This window comes from Schistocerca americana, chromosome 2, assembly GCF_021461395.2.
Source record: "Schistocerca americana isolate TAMUIC-IGC-003095 chromosome 2, iqSchAmer2.1, whole genome shotgun sequence".
NCBI classification, from domain to species: Eukaryota; Metazoa; Arthropoda; class Insecta; order Orthoptera; family Acrididae; genus Schistocerca; species Schistocerca americana.
This window is the reverse complement of record NC_060120.1, coordinates 592,324,390-592,339,902: the sequence shown is the minus strand read 5'-3', so window position 1 is coordinate 592,339,902 and position 15,513 is coordinate 592,324,390. Positions and strand designations below refer to the sequence as shown.

The 15,513-nt window shown below is 39.3% G+C and overlaps 1 protein-coding gene across 1 annotated transcript in view; it reads right to left on the bottom strand.

Annotated features, from left to right (window-relative positions):
- Positions 1-15,513, bottom strand: part of LOC124595696 (esterase FE4-like) — a 71,976-nt gene that overhangs the window by 4,448 nt on the left and 52,015 nt on the right. The window contains exon 8 of the mRNA XM_047134554.1: positions 7,085-7,266. Coding sequence (XP_046990510.1) covers positions 7,085-7,266 — 182 coding nt within the window. The remainder of the gene's footprint in view (positions 1-7,084; positions 7,267-15,513) is intronic.

Sequence of the window (15,513 nt, the reverse complement as noted above, 5' to 3'; positions counted from 1 at the left end):
ACTCAGATTCACACTAGGGGTAAATGGATGAAATAGGAGCAGCAACTGCTCATGCAAGTAAGGGGTTGGGTGGTGATCCTGCAGGAACTTGGCCAGTTGTGTGTAAACAAGACTGTAAGTTGTTGGAAATAATGTATTATATATATCTCTAGTATCACACCAATATTGTGGTGAATGGTAAATTGAGGTGTGTGGCATCAAGATAACAGTAATAAGCAACAGTTCCAATGGTGTCAATTTGCAGGGTATCATTAGAGAGAGCTACCATCACATGTGGTGTGCCTCTGGGCTCAGTTGTGGGTGCCTTAATTTTTTATTATTTTTATTAATGATCTGTCTCTCTGGGCAGAATATTGTAAATTTACAATGGACATGAAGTGTCAGTTAATAAGGTTTTTATGTATATTATGAAATGTTATACATAAATGGTCTTCCTGCTAGTTACAGTAAAACGAGCTTTTCTTAGTTTCAGACAACCTCTAGTGATGAATAGATAGGAGAAAACTGGTTGACGAAAAGATTGCTAGGGTAGTACTATACTGCAAACTAAACTGGTCAAACTATATCCTGGATTATTGCAAAAGACTGTGTTCACACATTGTTTGGTATCACAGAAATATGGAATAAAGCTACTAGCGAGAGAAGCACTATATCCACAGAAATGAGACTAAGAATCATGAGAGGAATTGATCCTAGAACCAATGCAGAAATATTTTTAAGGAACTTTCACTTTTAAGGGACATTCACTATGATCATACAAACCTATGAATAGTACAAAGGTTATCCACTTCAGTAGCTGTAAGGTTTTTAATGCCCTCCTTTCACAAATTAAGTGATAAGGTGTACAGAAACAGATTTCCATCCTTGTGTCCCCCAAGTCTCCTACTATCCATTACATAATCACTGACCAGCCACAAAAGGAGCCCCCCCCCCCCCCCCCTCCGCCTTCCACCCTCATGTGTCAGTATCACCCAAGATTTGAACATCGGAATCGTGTTCTCTGCCAAGGTTTCGACTATCTCTCATAATACCCTGAAATTAGTAGTATTCTTTGCATTGTTCTCTCACAGAGATACTCTACCACCCACCCCACCTATACAGTATTCTTGCCCATCCCTGCTCCACCCCCCTCACAAACCTTTACCCTCTGGTTCATATCTCTATAAAAGACCTAAATGGAAGAACTGTCTTATTCACTCTCCTACCACATCAAATACAGGGCCACCTGAGAAAGTAGTCCTGTGGTGTACTAACTTTAATGCATCCTACGTGCGGCACTCTATGTGCACATCACCCGAATGGCTGCTATCAAACTGTGGCCAAAATATAGGTCGACCACCCAGTTGCTAAGTGTGCCATGCTGGTTGGTCTACTTTACACAAACAACTGCTTCATGGCTAAAGCTGTCTGCATTCTCCCCACCAAGACTAGCTTTTCTTAGTTATTGAGGCAGGAATTCTCCCTGCAGCATATCTTTTGCTCTCATAAACCCCCTGGCCTGAACCTTTGCTAATCCCTACCCTCAGCCTGCTTCTGTGCCCTTCCCTGCTCCCACTCCAGCTTCATAAATGATTCTCAACCCTTTCTAACATCTGCTTCTTCTTTCTGCCTCAGATCTCTTCTATATCCCCACTGCCTGCTCCAGCTAATTTAAATGTGCCTGTGTGTCAGTCAATGCCTCCTCTGTGTGGTGAGTAGAATCTATCCTAATTCATGTTGTTATTCCATCTCAGAATTTCCATTGACCAATTTTAATTAGAATAGTTTGCTACTCATCACATTGAGTTGCAGACAGGCAGATTTAAAAGAAGTGTGTCGGATATTACTAAAAATATTACTACACACACATCTGCGCATATGTGGTGCTAGCAATAGAGGTGCACATGTGTGCTTGTGGCCCCCCCCCCTCCCCCCCGCCACACACACACACACACACACACACACACACACATTCACCCATGCATAACACACACACAGATGGTCACTGTCATCTCTGCACAGTGTGGCCCAAAGTGCCTAAAGATGGTGCTGAAAGAAAGACATTATGAAATACTTAATACCAAAGCAAGTTTGGTGTAATGTTTTGAGAGATTTGTGTGTGTGTGTGTGTTTCTGTGTGCACACGTGCTTGCACGTAATAATATACAGGGTGTACATAAAGTCCAGGAACACTTTCAATTATTTATTGCACAAGAACCAAACATTGTACAGATAACATGCATATGTCATTTTGAAGAGAAACCCTGAAATGTCCCTCCCCCCCCCCCCCCCCCCCCCCGGATTGGATTGAGAGTAAATTGCAGAAAGACAAAAGTAATGAATGTAGCAAAAAACTTAACATAAAAATTGATCATGAAGTAGATGAAGTTAAGGAATTCTGCTACCTTGTAAGCAAAATAGCCCATGGTGCCTGAAGAAAGGAGGATATAAAAAGCAAACTAGAGCAGACAAACAGGGAATTCCTGGCAAAGAAGACATGTACCAAACATAGGCCTTAAATTGAGGCAGGAATTTCTGAGAATGTATTGTAGTGAATCATGGACTGTGGGAAAACTGAAGAGACTTGATGCATTTGAGATATTCTACAGATGGGTTTTGAAAATTAGACGGGCTGATAAAGTAAAAAATAACAGTTATAATAATAATCGACTGTTATATCAATGAAACATGCCTGAAAGTGCTGTTCAGCACATTATTGACCCTCTGGGTGCTGCAGTTGACAGCACTATGTGAATTCTAATCTTCCTTTAGTATTTTAATCTTGTTTGTGATTTGAAATTTTTACGACACGTGACAAGACTCTGTACTGCTGTAGGGTAGTGAACAATATAATGCCATGTGAGGGTTGTGGGTGGATCTTCCACTGGACCGATAGTGGTGGGGAATTCCACAGAGAATGGATTGAGTTTCTCCCATGGAACAGTAGGGTATACAGAAGAGTATTGGAAAACATCTGTACCCTTCAGACTAAATTAGATTTTGAGAAATGTGAGTTAGATAGAGCTGAGGGGAAAAATACTGTGGAAACAGCGAATAAATGCCAAGCCAGGAGCAAAATGAAAAGAGATCTGCAGTCACATTTGAAATCATATTAGATAATAATTTTGCTTGCTACCTGAAGTATTTGAGGAGGAAACTCATCTAGCTATAATAGAAAGAAGAGTGCACCGGGCTGATAGTCATATAACTAATGGTAGTTTGTAAACAAAATGAAGCAGGAAGATAAAGAGTTCTGCTACTAGGTAGTAGTCATGGGAAGGGTGTAGGCCAAATGGAGAGAAATTAGAATCAGGTTACAAGGTCATAACCACTGTGAAGCCAGTTTTAGGCAGGTAACTGGGGACAGCACTACTACAAAGGGATTTTGATAATGGATATCTGGTAATCATAGCAAGTGAAGAAGGTATCAGCCTGGCTAAAGACAGAGAGTGCATTATTAGGGGTGACCCAGATGCAATAGGAGCAGCAATTGCTCTTGTAATTACAGTTTGATGGAGGTTCTGTAGTCCTTGGAAAGTTCAGTCACTGAGTTGCAAGTCCTTTTGTTGATGCCACATTGGGCAACTTGTGTGTTGGTAATCATGAAATGATGATGAGGACAACACAACTATGACCCAGCTAGGAATCATACTTGGTCCCATAGTGTGGCAGTCAGATGTGCTGACCACTCAGCTAATGGTGCGGACTAAGTGCAGTGGTCATGCTGATAACAGAGGTGGCACACTGTTGTGCTTCACAAGGACATTCACTGGATCAGTGTCTCATGTTAAGTTTGATGAAGACTGGCTCCTCTGAGTTTAAATTAGGGACCTGCATGTCAAGCGGTAAATGACCATACGGGTCATTGTCCATTTCTTGAGGGTCCTTGCAATGCACTGCTGAGTGTTTGCACAGGATCCACACTGGTTTTAGGTGTTTTTGCTTTCTCATTGAGCAAAATGTTCATTGTGTGGGTGTAATGTTTTAACACTCTATACTGGCCAGAGTATTGTGGCTGTTAAGCTGGCTGGATCATAATGTTCCATAGCATTACAAATTACCAATTAATCAGTGCCTAATGCATTAAAACTTTCACCCTGGCATACGAGGTAGGCAGTGGCACCGAAGTGTTGTTGGTGTGGCTATCCATTCACTTGACCAGTGCTGGTAAGTCTGCTGGGCCAGAGGGCTGAGTTGGTAGAAAGAATTCTGCCTGAGGTGTGAGTAATTCTTGATACACAATTTCTGCTAGTGATCTGTGTAAGTTGTCCTTGAATGCCATGTGAATGCCTAGTAGCACCCAAGGCAAGGCTTCTCTCCACTGTCCTCTGTGGCACATGAGTGCAGCTTTTAGGGTTCTCTCTCACTGCTCCACAAGCCCAGCATTCTGAGGGTGGTACGTGGTCATCTAATTATGTGTAATGCCACAAGGTGGCAGAGAGCCTCAAATATCATGGACTGAAATAGTCTTTTCTGGTCTGTCACTATCATTTTAGGGTAGCCAAATCAAGTATTCGATCATTCATGAACACAAGTCACTGACTCTTCTGTAGTATCTTTATTTAGGACTGCTTCCACTCAATGAGAGTCTCTGCCTGTAACTGACAGCAAGCAGGGGGATTATGAGGTCTATATGCTGTTTTGAAAATGTGATTATGGTATATCAAAGTGACCTATTTGACATTGTGTATGATAACCAAATTTGCTGCACTGGCTCACCAGGCAAGTTTGTGTCCAGGCTCAACAGTCATGTTTAATATTCAGCCAAATGAAATGTTCAGTGATGAGCAGTGCTGTTGGCCTAACCCCCAGGAGCACCAGGTTGTTTAATTGACTGGAAGTCATGTGGGGTATAGATGTTGGTACTAGTGACCTAATTTTATTCTGAGATACATCACATAGTATTTGGATATTAGTCAAAGGAGCTGTCCACTGTTCTATGTTGAGACTAGTGAAATCACTGTTAAGTAAGTCTTTAATATCCACATTGTGGCTCTGCTCTTCTGCTAGTTTGTTGTAGTCTAGTTGTACTGAAATAACATAGATCCATGATAGGTAGTAGGAGACTACATTGTTGGCACCACATAGATGACAAATGTCTTGTCATGCACTGTGCAATAAGGTTGAGTTGACGTTGACTAATGTCTTTCGAAGGGTGTCATATGCCATCTGCAAGTGGCTTGTGGTCCATGTAAATAACAATGTCTTCCTTCATTATCTTCACTAAAATGTTTGACTGCTTCGTAGACGGTGAGTAATTCATGGTCAAACATGGACCATTTTGACTGTGAGGCCATTCAGTTTTTTTTAGAGAAGAAGCGAAGTAACTGTGCTTCATGCACTACAACTTGTTGTACAAATGCTTCGATGGCTGATTCACCAGCGTCAACTGTGACAGTGAGCGGTGCATTGAGTATTGCATGGACCAAAGTGATCACTCTTGTGAGGCAGTCTTCGGCTAGTTGAATGCTTTCTACACTTTGTCAGTCCACTCTGATATTCTTTTTGCCTGTGAATTCAGACCAGAAAGAGTGTCAGGGAAGGGGCCTGTATTACTGCGGCCTGTGTTTACCTCAGAAGTTGCCAATAATTTTAAAATTGATACAAGTGTACTTTGGTACTAAATCTTTATATGCACATTCATTAAATCTAATAGCTTCAATGTACTTTATAAATTCCGTCTTGCTCTCAAGAACTGGATAGCCTCACCTCTTGCCTAGCAGGGCAGTTCTTTGAAGGTTTACATCTTGTAGTGTCACAGCCATGTTGATATATGCGAACTAAAGACTCTAGCTAGCTCTGCTGTTAAATGCTGTAGAATAATACAGGTTATGAACTTTTCATGCCCTAGGCTTATGGTGAAGAAGAACTCCTCAACCTCCTATAACAGCTTAACTCCCTCTCCAAACTAAAATTCATATACATCTACATGCACCCTCCATAATCCATGCTACAATGCATGGTGACAATCAAACAGTCGAAAATCCAGTATGGAATGTAACAATATTATGAAAACCAAAGTTGCCACTCACCACATACCGGAGATGTTGAGTCGCAGACAGGCACAACAAAAAGACTGTCACAAATAAAGCTTTCGGCCAGTAAGGTCTTTGTCAAATATAGATGAGAGACAGACAGACAGACACACACACACACACACACACACACACACACACACACACACACTTACGCAAATGCAACTCATACACATGACTGCAGTCTCAGGCAACTGAAGTGTGGTTTCAGTTGCCTGAGACTGCAGTTGTGTGTGTGTGTGTGTGTGTGTGTGTGTGTGTGTGTGTGTGTGTGTGTGTGTGTGATCTATTTTTGATGAAGGCCTTAACTGGCCAAAAGCTTTATTTGTGACAGTCTTTTTGTCGTGCCTGTCTGCAACTCAGCATCTCCATCATATGTTAAGCATTGTTGGGCGTGGCCGACACTTGGATGGGTGACCATCCGGACCGCCATGTGCTGTCGCCATTTTTCGGGGTGCACTCAGTCTCGTGATGCCGATTGAGGGGCTACTCGACCGAATAGTAGCAGCTCCGGTCAAAGAAAACCATCGTAATGACCGGGAGAACGGTATGCTGACCACACGCCCCTTCTATCCGCATCCTTAGCTGAGGATGACACAGCGGTCAGATGGTCCCAATGGGCCACTTGGGGCCTGATGACAGAGTGCTTTATGTCATTGGGATTGCTGTCAGCCAGCAAATTATTTTTACATGTCACTCTCTTCACACTGCCACCTACATCTATCTACGGACTGGATCACATGGACATCCCATCACCACAGCATTTTTTGTATAGTAAAAATAACATAAAAGGATTTTCTACATGATAAATCATATTTGCCTCAAGTTTTGATGAAATTGTTCTAGGTATTTCAAAGTCATGAAGTAACACACACAGTGATTTTCATATCTATAAATGCTAATGGAAAAAATAAATAAAGGGGGAGATTTCAACAGCACAGTGTACGTCTGAAATATATTGTTTTACTTGTTGATTTTAGGATGGTAATCATTCACCAATCATGATTAACATCCTCATAAAGCAAGGAAGTTGTGTTTTCATTAAAAATAAGTAAAAAAATATCTCTTACAGTTGCAATTGTATCATTATCTTTCAGTGTAATCTCATTGTCCCCAAAGTAAAACTGTCGAATCTGTGCTGAAACTTCCGATTGTTCATCTTTATCTGAGATTCGAAGATCATGAGCAACATAGGCATCAAAATTATCATTCAGATTTTTTACACCATCTTCAGATGCAAATGCTCCATTTGCTGCAAACAGAAAATTAATTTATTAGTGCAGTAGTGAGTATCTCAATAAGACTTCTGCAGTTTATAGAAAATAAATAAATAAAAGCAACTCTTGTACTAAACATGACATGAAACAAAATATAGTCCCACTGACAAGTAATATAATCTAAGTGAAGATTTTTATATGACACAATAATTTAGATATGCTATACATATCTAACCAGTTCCAGTGGATAACTTTTTGTACTTCAAAAATGTAATTGGTGACCATTGCATTTGTGTTTAGAGCTGACAGCATTTAAAGAAGCCATTATATGCACACACGAATACAGCCATAAATGATTTAACAATTGATAAAAGTACTTTGTTCTGTGTTTTTATGTTCAGTTATATGTTAAGGAACCACTTCTTAGGGAACCTAAAGTTGCAATGATAACACTTTCAGAACACAGAAATTTGACATAAAATGCCTGACAGACAGCAAAGTAAAATTTGAAAATAATCTGAAAAACTTTCTCCTAGATAACTCCTTCTATTCTGTAAAATATTTTGTGTTATTGTAATGTGTGAAAGGTGCTGGGTAGAAATTATCAACTTATATTTGTTTGTCTTAACAAAAATTCTAAATGTTCAGCATGTAGCCATATTTACAAAATATGAGCGCCTGCTGATAAGTAATGCTTCAGAATTTTTTAAGTGAAAATTCTTAAAGCTTTTTAAATAAAACAAATGTTATTAACAGTCTACATATTTGCAGCCCTATGCTGCAAGAGGACTCTTAATTTTAGCATGAAACATGGCAGCATGTAATGTCTAGTGAGTGGAACAGTGTGCTGTAATTCAGTTTTGAATTCGAAGAGTTTATCCACAAATGGAGCACTGTCTCTTTCAGCATAAAAGTGCCAGACCACACATGAGTGCTGCAACACCTGCAACAATGTAATAATTTTTATTTTATTTAAAAAGCCTTAAGAGTTTTCATATAAAAAATTTGGAGGCATAACTTATCTGTATGCTCTCGTAATTTTTGATGTGAATGTAAAATGGCCCATTTCACATTATTATGATTTATTGTGCAATTGATCTATGGAACATTAAACTAAGTAATTAAGTGTTATAGAAATAATAGCTTATCTTACTTCTAGAAACTCCTCCAGATACCTACTCTTCAGAAAGCAATTCCATTATCTCTAATTTGATAAAAAATAATGGAAAGCATGATTATCATACTAGGACCCAAGAAACCTCTATAAACACAAGAGGAGTTGAACATAAAAATAGGAAGCAGTTAGATTCATGGGTACACATGTATTAAATAACTTGCTGGAGCATGTTAAATGTCTCCTAGGAAATTTAGTGAATTTTAAGACTGTTAAAGTTTAGAAGCTTCTGTTGAATGGCTCTACCTACTCCACTGAAGAATATCTTGAAGGAATTCTTATGGCTACGTGTACATCTGCATCTACAACTATAACTACATTCATAATGCAGAAGTCAACTTATGATGTGTGGTGGAGGTTAGTTGACATACCAATGTTACGTTCCCCCTTCCAGCTCTGGGTGCAAGCAGTGTGGGGACAGAATGACTAATGGAATGAGCTCGCTTAAATTTCTCTAATCTTTGCAAGCTATATGTAGGAGGCATCGGTACAATGGTTGACATGTCTAGAACCACATGATCTTGGAATTTTAACGGTAAACTGTACTGTGATGCACAGTGCCTTTCTTCTAGTGGATTTCCATGGTGCTTTTTAACTTGCTAAATGAATGTGTGATGAAATACACAATTCTTTTTTGAGTGCACTGTAATACTCTAGTCAATAATACCTGATAAGACTGATAATCAGTACTCGAGTATTAATCTACTGAGGGTTTTGTAAGCTGCCTCTTTTGAAAGTGGACTGCAACTTCTTGAGGATTCTTACAGCGAATCTCAGGTTGGCATATGCCTTTCATATGAAGAGTTTTATCTAGTTGCTTCACTTTAAATCATTCCACATGCATACCTCCAGATATTTAATACATGTGACCATTTCCAGTGATCATTCAACAATCATATAATCAAACTACAGTAGACCTTGCCACATGTTTATACGCAATAAGTTATAGTAAACAGCCATCTTCTATGAAACTTTTTCAGGGCAGATCCTTAAGCTACTTCTACATCTGAAGATTTCTCTCTGGTAAGAATGAAACAATCTGTCCTGTTCAAAACAAACTCTACAATATAACCATAAAGCTGGCCTGATATCCCATACACTATTTTACCTGGAAATACCAATTAAAAACAAATGGATAGATAAAAGATCTACTCACCAAGTGGCAGTAGGAGGACACACATGTAAAATAAAGGCTTTTACTAATGCAAGCTTTCAGAGCCAGTGGCTTCTTCTTTTGGTAGAAAGGCTGAAGGGGAAGGAAGAGGGGTGAAGTGAAAGGAACTGGAGAGGTTTAGGAAAAGGGGTAGAGTTTGTGAAGGTCACCCAGGACTCTGGGTCTGGGGAGACTTATCAGATGGGATGAAAAGGAAAGACTTGTCAGACCTGAGATATATTAATATTGATGTCCCCCAGGGAAGTTTATTGGACCCAGATCTCTTCCTTATACATATGTAAATGATTTCACACAGTGTGTCAGGTAAGTAGAAAAAGATACTGTTTGCTGATGACAGTACTGTAGTGATTACAGACTAAAAATGCAATACAGTTAACAGACAAATGCAATGGAGCTCTCAGAGATGTTCACAACTGGTCATTGCACAATATAGTAACTTTAAATGTGAAAAAGAAAAACTTTATAAACTTCTGACTAAAAAAACCCAATGATACTACACTGAAAGTAAACAATGATGTACTAGATAGTGTAACTGATACCATAATCTTGGGGAGGAATGTAGACTGTCAGTTGGAATTGACAGACCATGTGAGCCTTTTACCCTCAGCATGCAAAACCTTGCACCAGTGTACAGTATCTCATTCCTCAAAGTAGCCTACTTTGGATATATCCATTCTACCCTCAATTATGGGATAAATTTTTGGGGATTAAGTGCTGTGAAGATGCAAACTGTTTTCAAGATACAGGAAAGACTTGTATGAATGGCAGTAACAGGGAACACTGTAAAGAATAATTCATAAAGCTAGAAATTCTGACAGTCCTATGTGAATACACCTATCACAACATAATGTACTCCCTTTGTCAGAAAAGTTCCAGGACCAGATTTTTTCATTTCTGAACTTGTAATATTAAAAAGGAACAAGCATTGTTTTTATGTTACCTGGTATGCGTGCATCCTTGAAATGACCTTAATCATGGTTCTCGACAAACTCACTAGGTGGCAGGCCTGTGCCTAGCAACACACTGTTTGGGTTCTTGGTGCACTAGTACAGTGACACAACATATCCTGATTGCGAGCAAAGAGTGAACATTAAGTCCTGTGTTAAACTCAGGAAAACCCCTGGTGAAATGTGGGCAACGATTAAGTAAGCATAAGGAGGAGAGGCACTTTCAAGAAGTCCTGTTTTTGAGTGGCATAAAAAGTTTTGCGAAGGCAGAGATTCAGTGCAAGGTGATCCAAGAACTGGTCATCCACCTACAGCATGTACCAATGCAAATATGGAGCATGTAGGCAGTTATTCCTAGAAAACTGTCATAAAATTGTGTGTGCAATATCAGAAGAACTTAATTTGAATCATGATGTATGTCATAAAATTTTATGCAAAGATTTATGGAAACAGAAACTTGTCCCTCACACACTAACAGACAAACAGAAAGAGGTAAGATGAAGAATTTCTGCTGATCTACTGGATAGAGCCACATGGGATCCCACTTTTCTGTCAAAGATATTGCTGAGGATGAAAGTTGTTACCAGTATGACCATAACATGAAGTGTCAAAGTGCTGAATGGCAGAGTCCTGGATTACCAGCCTTGAATAAAGTCAAATGACAACCTTTGAGAATAGGGACAATGTTTATAAAATACTTTGATAGTAAAGGATTGGTTCATGATGAGAATATTCCTCAAAGTCAAACATTGAACCAAACTCTTTACATCAAATCTTGAAACATTTGTGAGAAGCAATTCATTATTGCCCCCATTTGTGGCATTCTCAAGATTGGTGCTAACTGCGGAACAGTTATCTGTTACCGAATATCTGGCCAGACACTGTGTTATTGCCATCACACATCTGCAATATTTGCCTGACCTCTTGTGGCTATTTTCTTGTTTACATGAGTGAAAAGGCGACTGAAAGGAAAGCTTCATCAAAATATCACAGACATCCAATTGGCTCTGTTGAATGAGCTTACTAGCATCACAGTTTAAAAATTTCCGGCTTGCTTCCAAGACCTCTGGAAACGTTGGTTACTCTGTGTGTATATAGTCGAGAGGACTACTTCAATATGAGCTATGGTCATTACTTGGTCAGTGCAATTTTCTATTTTTTAAAAAGTCCTGTCCTGGAACTTTTCTGACACTCTATGTGTATATAGTCGAGGGGACGACTTCAATATGAGCTATGGTCATTACTTGGTAAGTGCAATTTTCTATTTTTTTAAAAGTCTTGTCCTGGAACTTTTCTGACAAAGGGAGTATATAAGAAAAAATCTTACACTTCTGTGTGATTACGTCTATCACAACTTTATATAAGAAAAAATTTTAATCAGTACACCACAAACAGCACAGTACGTGACCATGGAACCAAATCCACTGTTTACATCCAAACATAAGAAACAAATCAAATCTCAAGGTAGTACATTATACTATGGAATAAAATTGTACAACAGATTGCTTGGTGATGTCCATACAATGCATATTGTTCTATGGATAAATAAATAAATAAGGTGAATCATTCAATCAATATCCATTAGACAAGGGGGTGGAACTATACTGAATGGTTTTAGGAAGACAAGGAACAGGTAATCAATTTGGGTGCTGTTATCTGCTGTCTTTTTTGCAACTATTTTGACTATCACAATTTGATTTCCTCTTCATTCTTTGGTTTTAGGGTAGGTTTTTCTACAGTAAATACAGTACAAATGCTTGTTGCAGATATTCTTGATGGTTTTCAGACAATTCCTTCACTTGTGCCTTACTTCTAGATCTCACTGTGCCACAGAAAATACTCATATGTAAGCTATAGTGCTACAATACCAAGAATAATGGACTGGCACTAACACACTTTCAAGTCACATTAATGTGACCACCCCCTGTGACTGACATCAATGTGAAATAACGACTCACAGATGGCAGGTGGCAGCACTACCAGTGGGGTATACGTAAAGTGTGTCAGGGAGAGAAGGGGTTGGGGTTGCAAAACAGTGCAGTCATTGTTGTAATACCACATAAATGAAGCAATTTATCTGACATCCAAAAGAACATGATCACTGGCTTTCTGTCCAAGGGTAGGAGCATTTCTAGGATGGTTAAGTTTATAAACTTGTTGTGTGCCACTTTTATAAAAATGTACTGCACATGGCAAAATGGTGCTCTCCAAAACTGGCACTGAGGCAGCTGTGGTGCATCATGGGCCATAGATAATGTGGCTCAGTGATGAGTGTAGAGACATGTACAGGCAAATAGAAGTACAACTGTTGAGCAGCTTACTGTCCAGATGAACCAAAGGTTTACCAGCAGCATCTCTTCAATTCTTGTTCAATGAATGTTGCTTCAAAGCAGGTGCCTGGTTCACTGACTGCTGTTCATCTCCGACAAAGGCTGGAATTTGCATGAAAATATTGCAACTGAACATACACTGAGTGGCAAAGATAGCCTTTTCAGATGATCATGTTTTATGGTCCATTGGGAATGAAAAGTCTGAAAGCAAATACTCTGCCACAATCATTGGAAGGGTCTAGGATGGTGGAGGGAGTTTTATGGTATGGGAATGTTTTCATGAATTCCCTTGGTGATGTTGTCATTCTGGAAGGCGTGATGGATCAACATAAGTAAGCATCTGCCCTTGGGGACCATGTACACCCCTACATGCAGTTTATTTCTCCTCAGCATGAGCCGGCTGCAGTGACTGAGCAGTTCTAGGTGCTTCAGTTCGGAATCGTGCTGCTGCTACAGTCACAGGTTCGAATCCTGCATAGGGAATGGATGTGTGTGATGTCCTTAGGTTAGTTAGGTTTAAGTAGTTCTAAGTCTAGCAGACTGATGACCTCAGATGTTAAGTCCCAAAGTGCTTAGAGCCATTTGAACCTTCCCCCCCCCCCCCCCCCCCCCCGCCCCCCTCAGCATGATGGTGTCTACTGGAAGGACTTTGCAACATGTCATACAGCTCTTACTGAACATGCGTGGTTCAAAGAACACCAGGATTAGTTTACCTACTTTCCTGGCCACAAAACTGCTCAGATTTAAACTCAGTTGAGAATCTGTGGGACCACCTCAATCAGGTTGCTCATGCCCTGGATCACATTGTGTGGAATAACTATTCTTCCAAGTTCCCATTTTTCTTCTGAAAATGTAGTACAACAACCTTAAAAGAAATGGCAACACATTGTTGAAATAGTGTAGTCTAGTCCTACTTCTAACACAGGGTGACTTTCTGTTCATACCAATGCACCATGAACAGCTCTGTGCCAGATGAGATGTGCAAATTTTTGTGGTTTCAAAAAGATAAATTATTTAGAGTGAAATAACAGTTAGTTTAGTGCAGATTACTCATCAAACATAGATATTAGTGTGTTTTTCAAGCTTCCTATTAAAGGTTTCAGTGTTCTTATTAGTGGTAAAATGTTAGTGTAATTTTAAGGCAGCACTGCTGTTTCTCTTTGGTTTGAGTTAACTTATGTTTGTAAACTGCTTTGGTTTTTTTGCTTATTCTCATTGTGTGTTATTGTCATCAGGCATTGACTGTAAGCTATTACATTTTTAAATAAACTTTGTACAAGCTTACTTAGAATAAAGCTTAATGTACTGTGCCTGATTAAATGTTACAGCCCCATGTGCTTATGTCTGTTTTTCAATGCAGTGGTAGAGTGTTTTGGTGATATTATGAGTAACAGCCTAGTTCATAAGTAAGGTGCTAGTGAGCATATGTGTGATAAGAGAGAATTGTTTAAGAAACTGGACCAGGTGAAAGCTCAATGAAAGTTACTGTGGGTGATGGTAAACTTCTTCATGAGGCTGGGTGTGGTACTGTGGAACTGCATGCAGGGAATGGGGTTAAAGTTATCAAAACAGTACTTTAGTGGACTGCTTTTTTGTGCCGGAACTGAAATTAAATCTGTTTTCTGTAGGAGCTGTGTTGGATGAAGGTACCTATTTAGTGCCAAAGAAGGAAAAATACAAATCCTTGAACAGTAGAAGTGAAGTTCATGCATCAGTAAAATGTATCATATGTTATTTTCCCTAAACAGACTGCAGTAAGAACCATAAATGATTATTCTGATGACTGCAGATAAAATGCAGTCTTTGGTTGACAATAATGACGCTAGTGACCTTTCATCAGTCAATACTAATAGTGGTCAGGTAAATTCGTCTAATTATGTTGAAAATTTGAGTCTCTGACATAAAAAGTTCTGCCATCATAGCATTGTGCATGCAAAAGAATTATTGTCACATAAAGTAGTGGACTTCACTGATGAGTTTGTCAGTTGTGAGGAGTGTTTGGCAGATAAACAACATTTTTTTTTTCCTTTCTACATCAATTCATAAATTCATAAAGAGCTAATGCCGACTTCATGCAAACATCTGCAGACTGAGGGAAATGCATTCGTAGGATGCCTACTCAGATTATTTCAAAGTATTCTTTATGAACAGAGGCATGAAGTTAAAGGTTTGACCAAGAACTTTATTGCAAAAGCTGAGAGAGAAAATCAAAAATAATGTACTGGAATGTATCAGTACTGACTCAGGTACATTGTGAGTGAAAATGGCATAACCCATCAAAAAATAGATGCTCCATATAAACATCACAGCAAAATGGAAGAGTTGAGAGAGAAATGTGCACCTTGGTTGAAGCTCCTTGTTCACAGAGGTAAGGAATGCCCAGACATTTCTGGTCTGATGTGCTTAACTTGTGGCTTATGTGCTAAATTAATCTGGTCCAAGTCCTGTCGAAGGTAAAACTTCTTCTGGAACCTTTTAAGGCAGGTTGGTTAATTTGGGGCAGGGGACCAAATAGCGAAGTCTAGTCCCATAAGGTTAAGGAAGGCTAGGGGAGGAAGTCACTGTGGCCATTTGAAAGAACATCCTGGCATTTGCCTGAAGCGATTTAGGAAAATTGTGGAAAACCTATGCTGGACATGGGTTTCAACTGTTGTCTT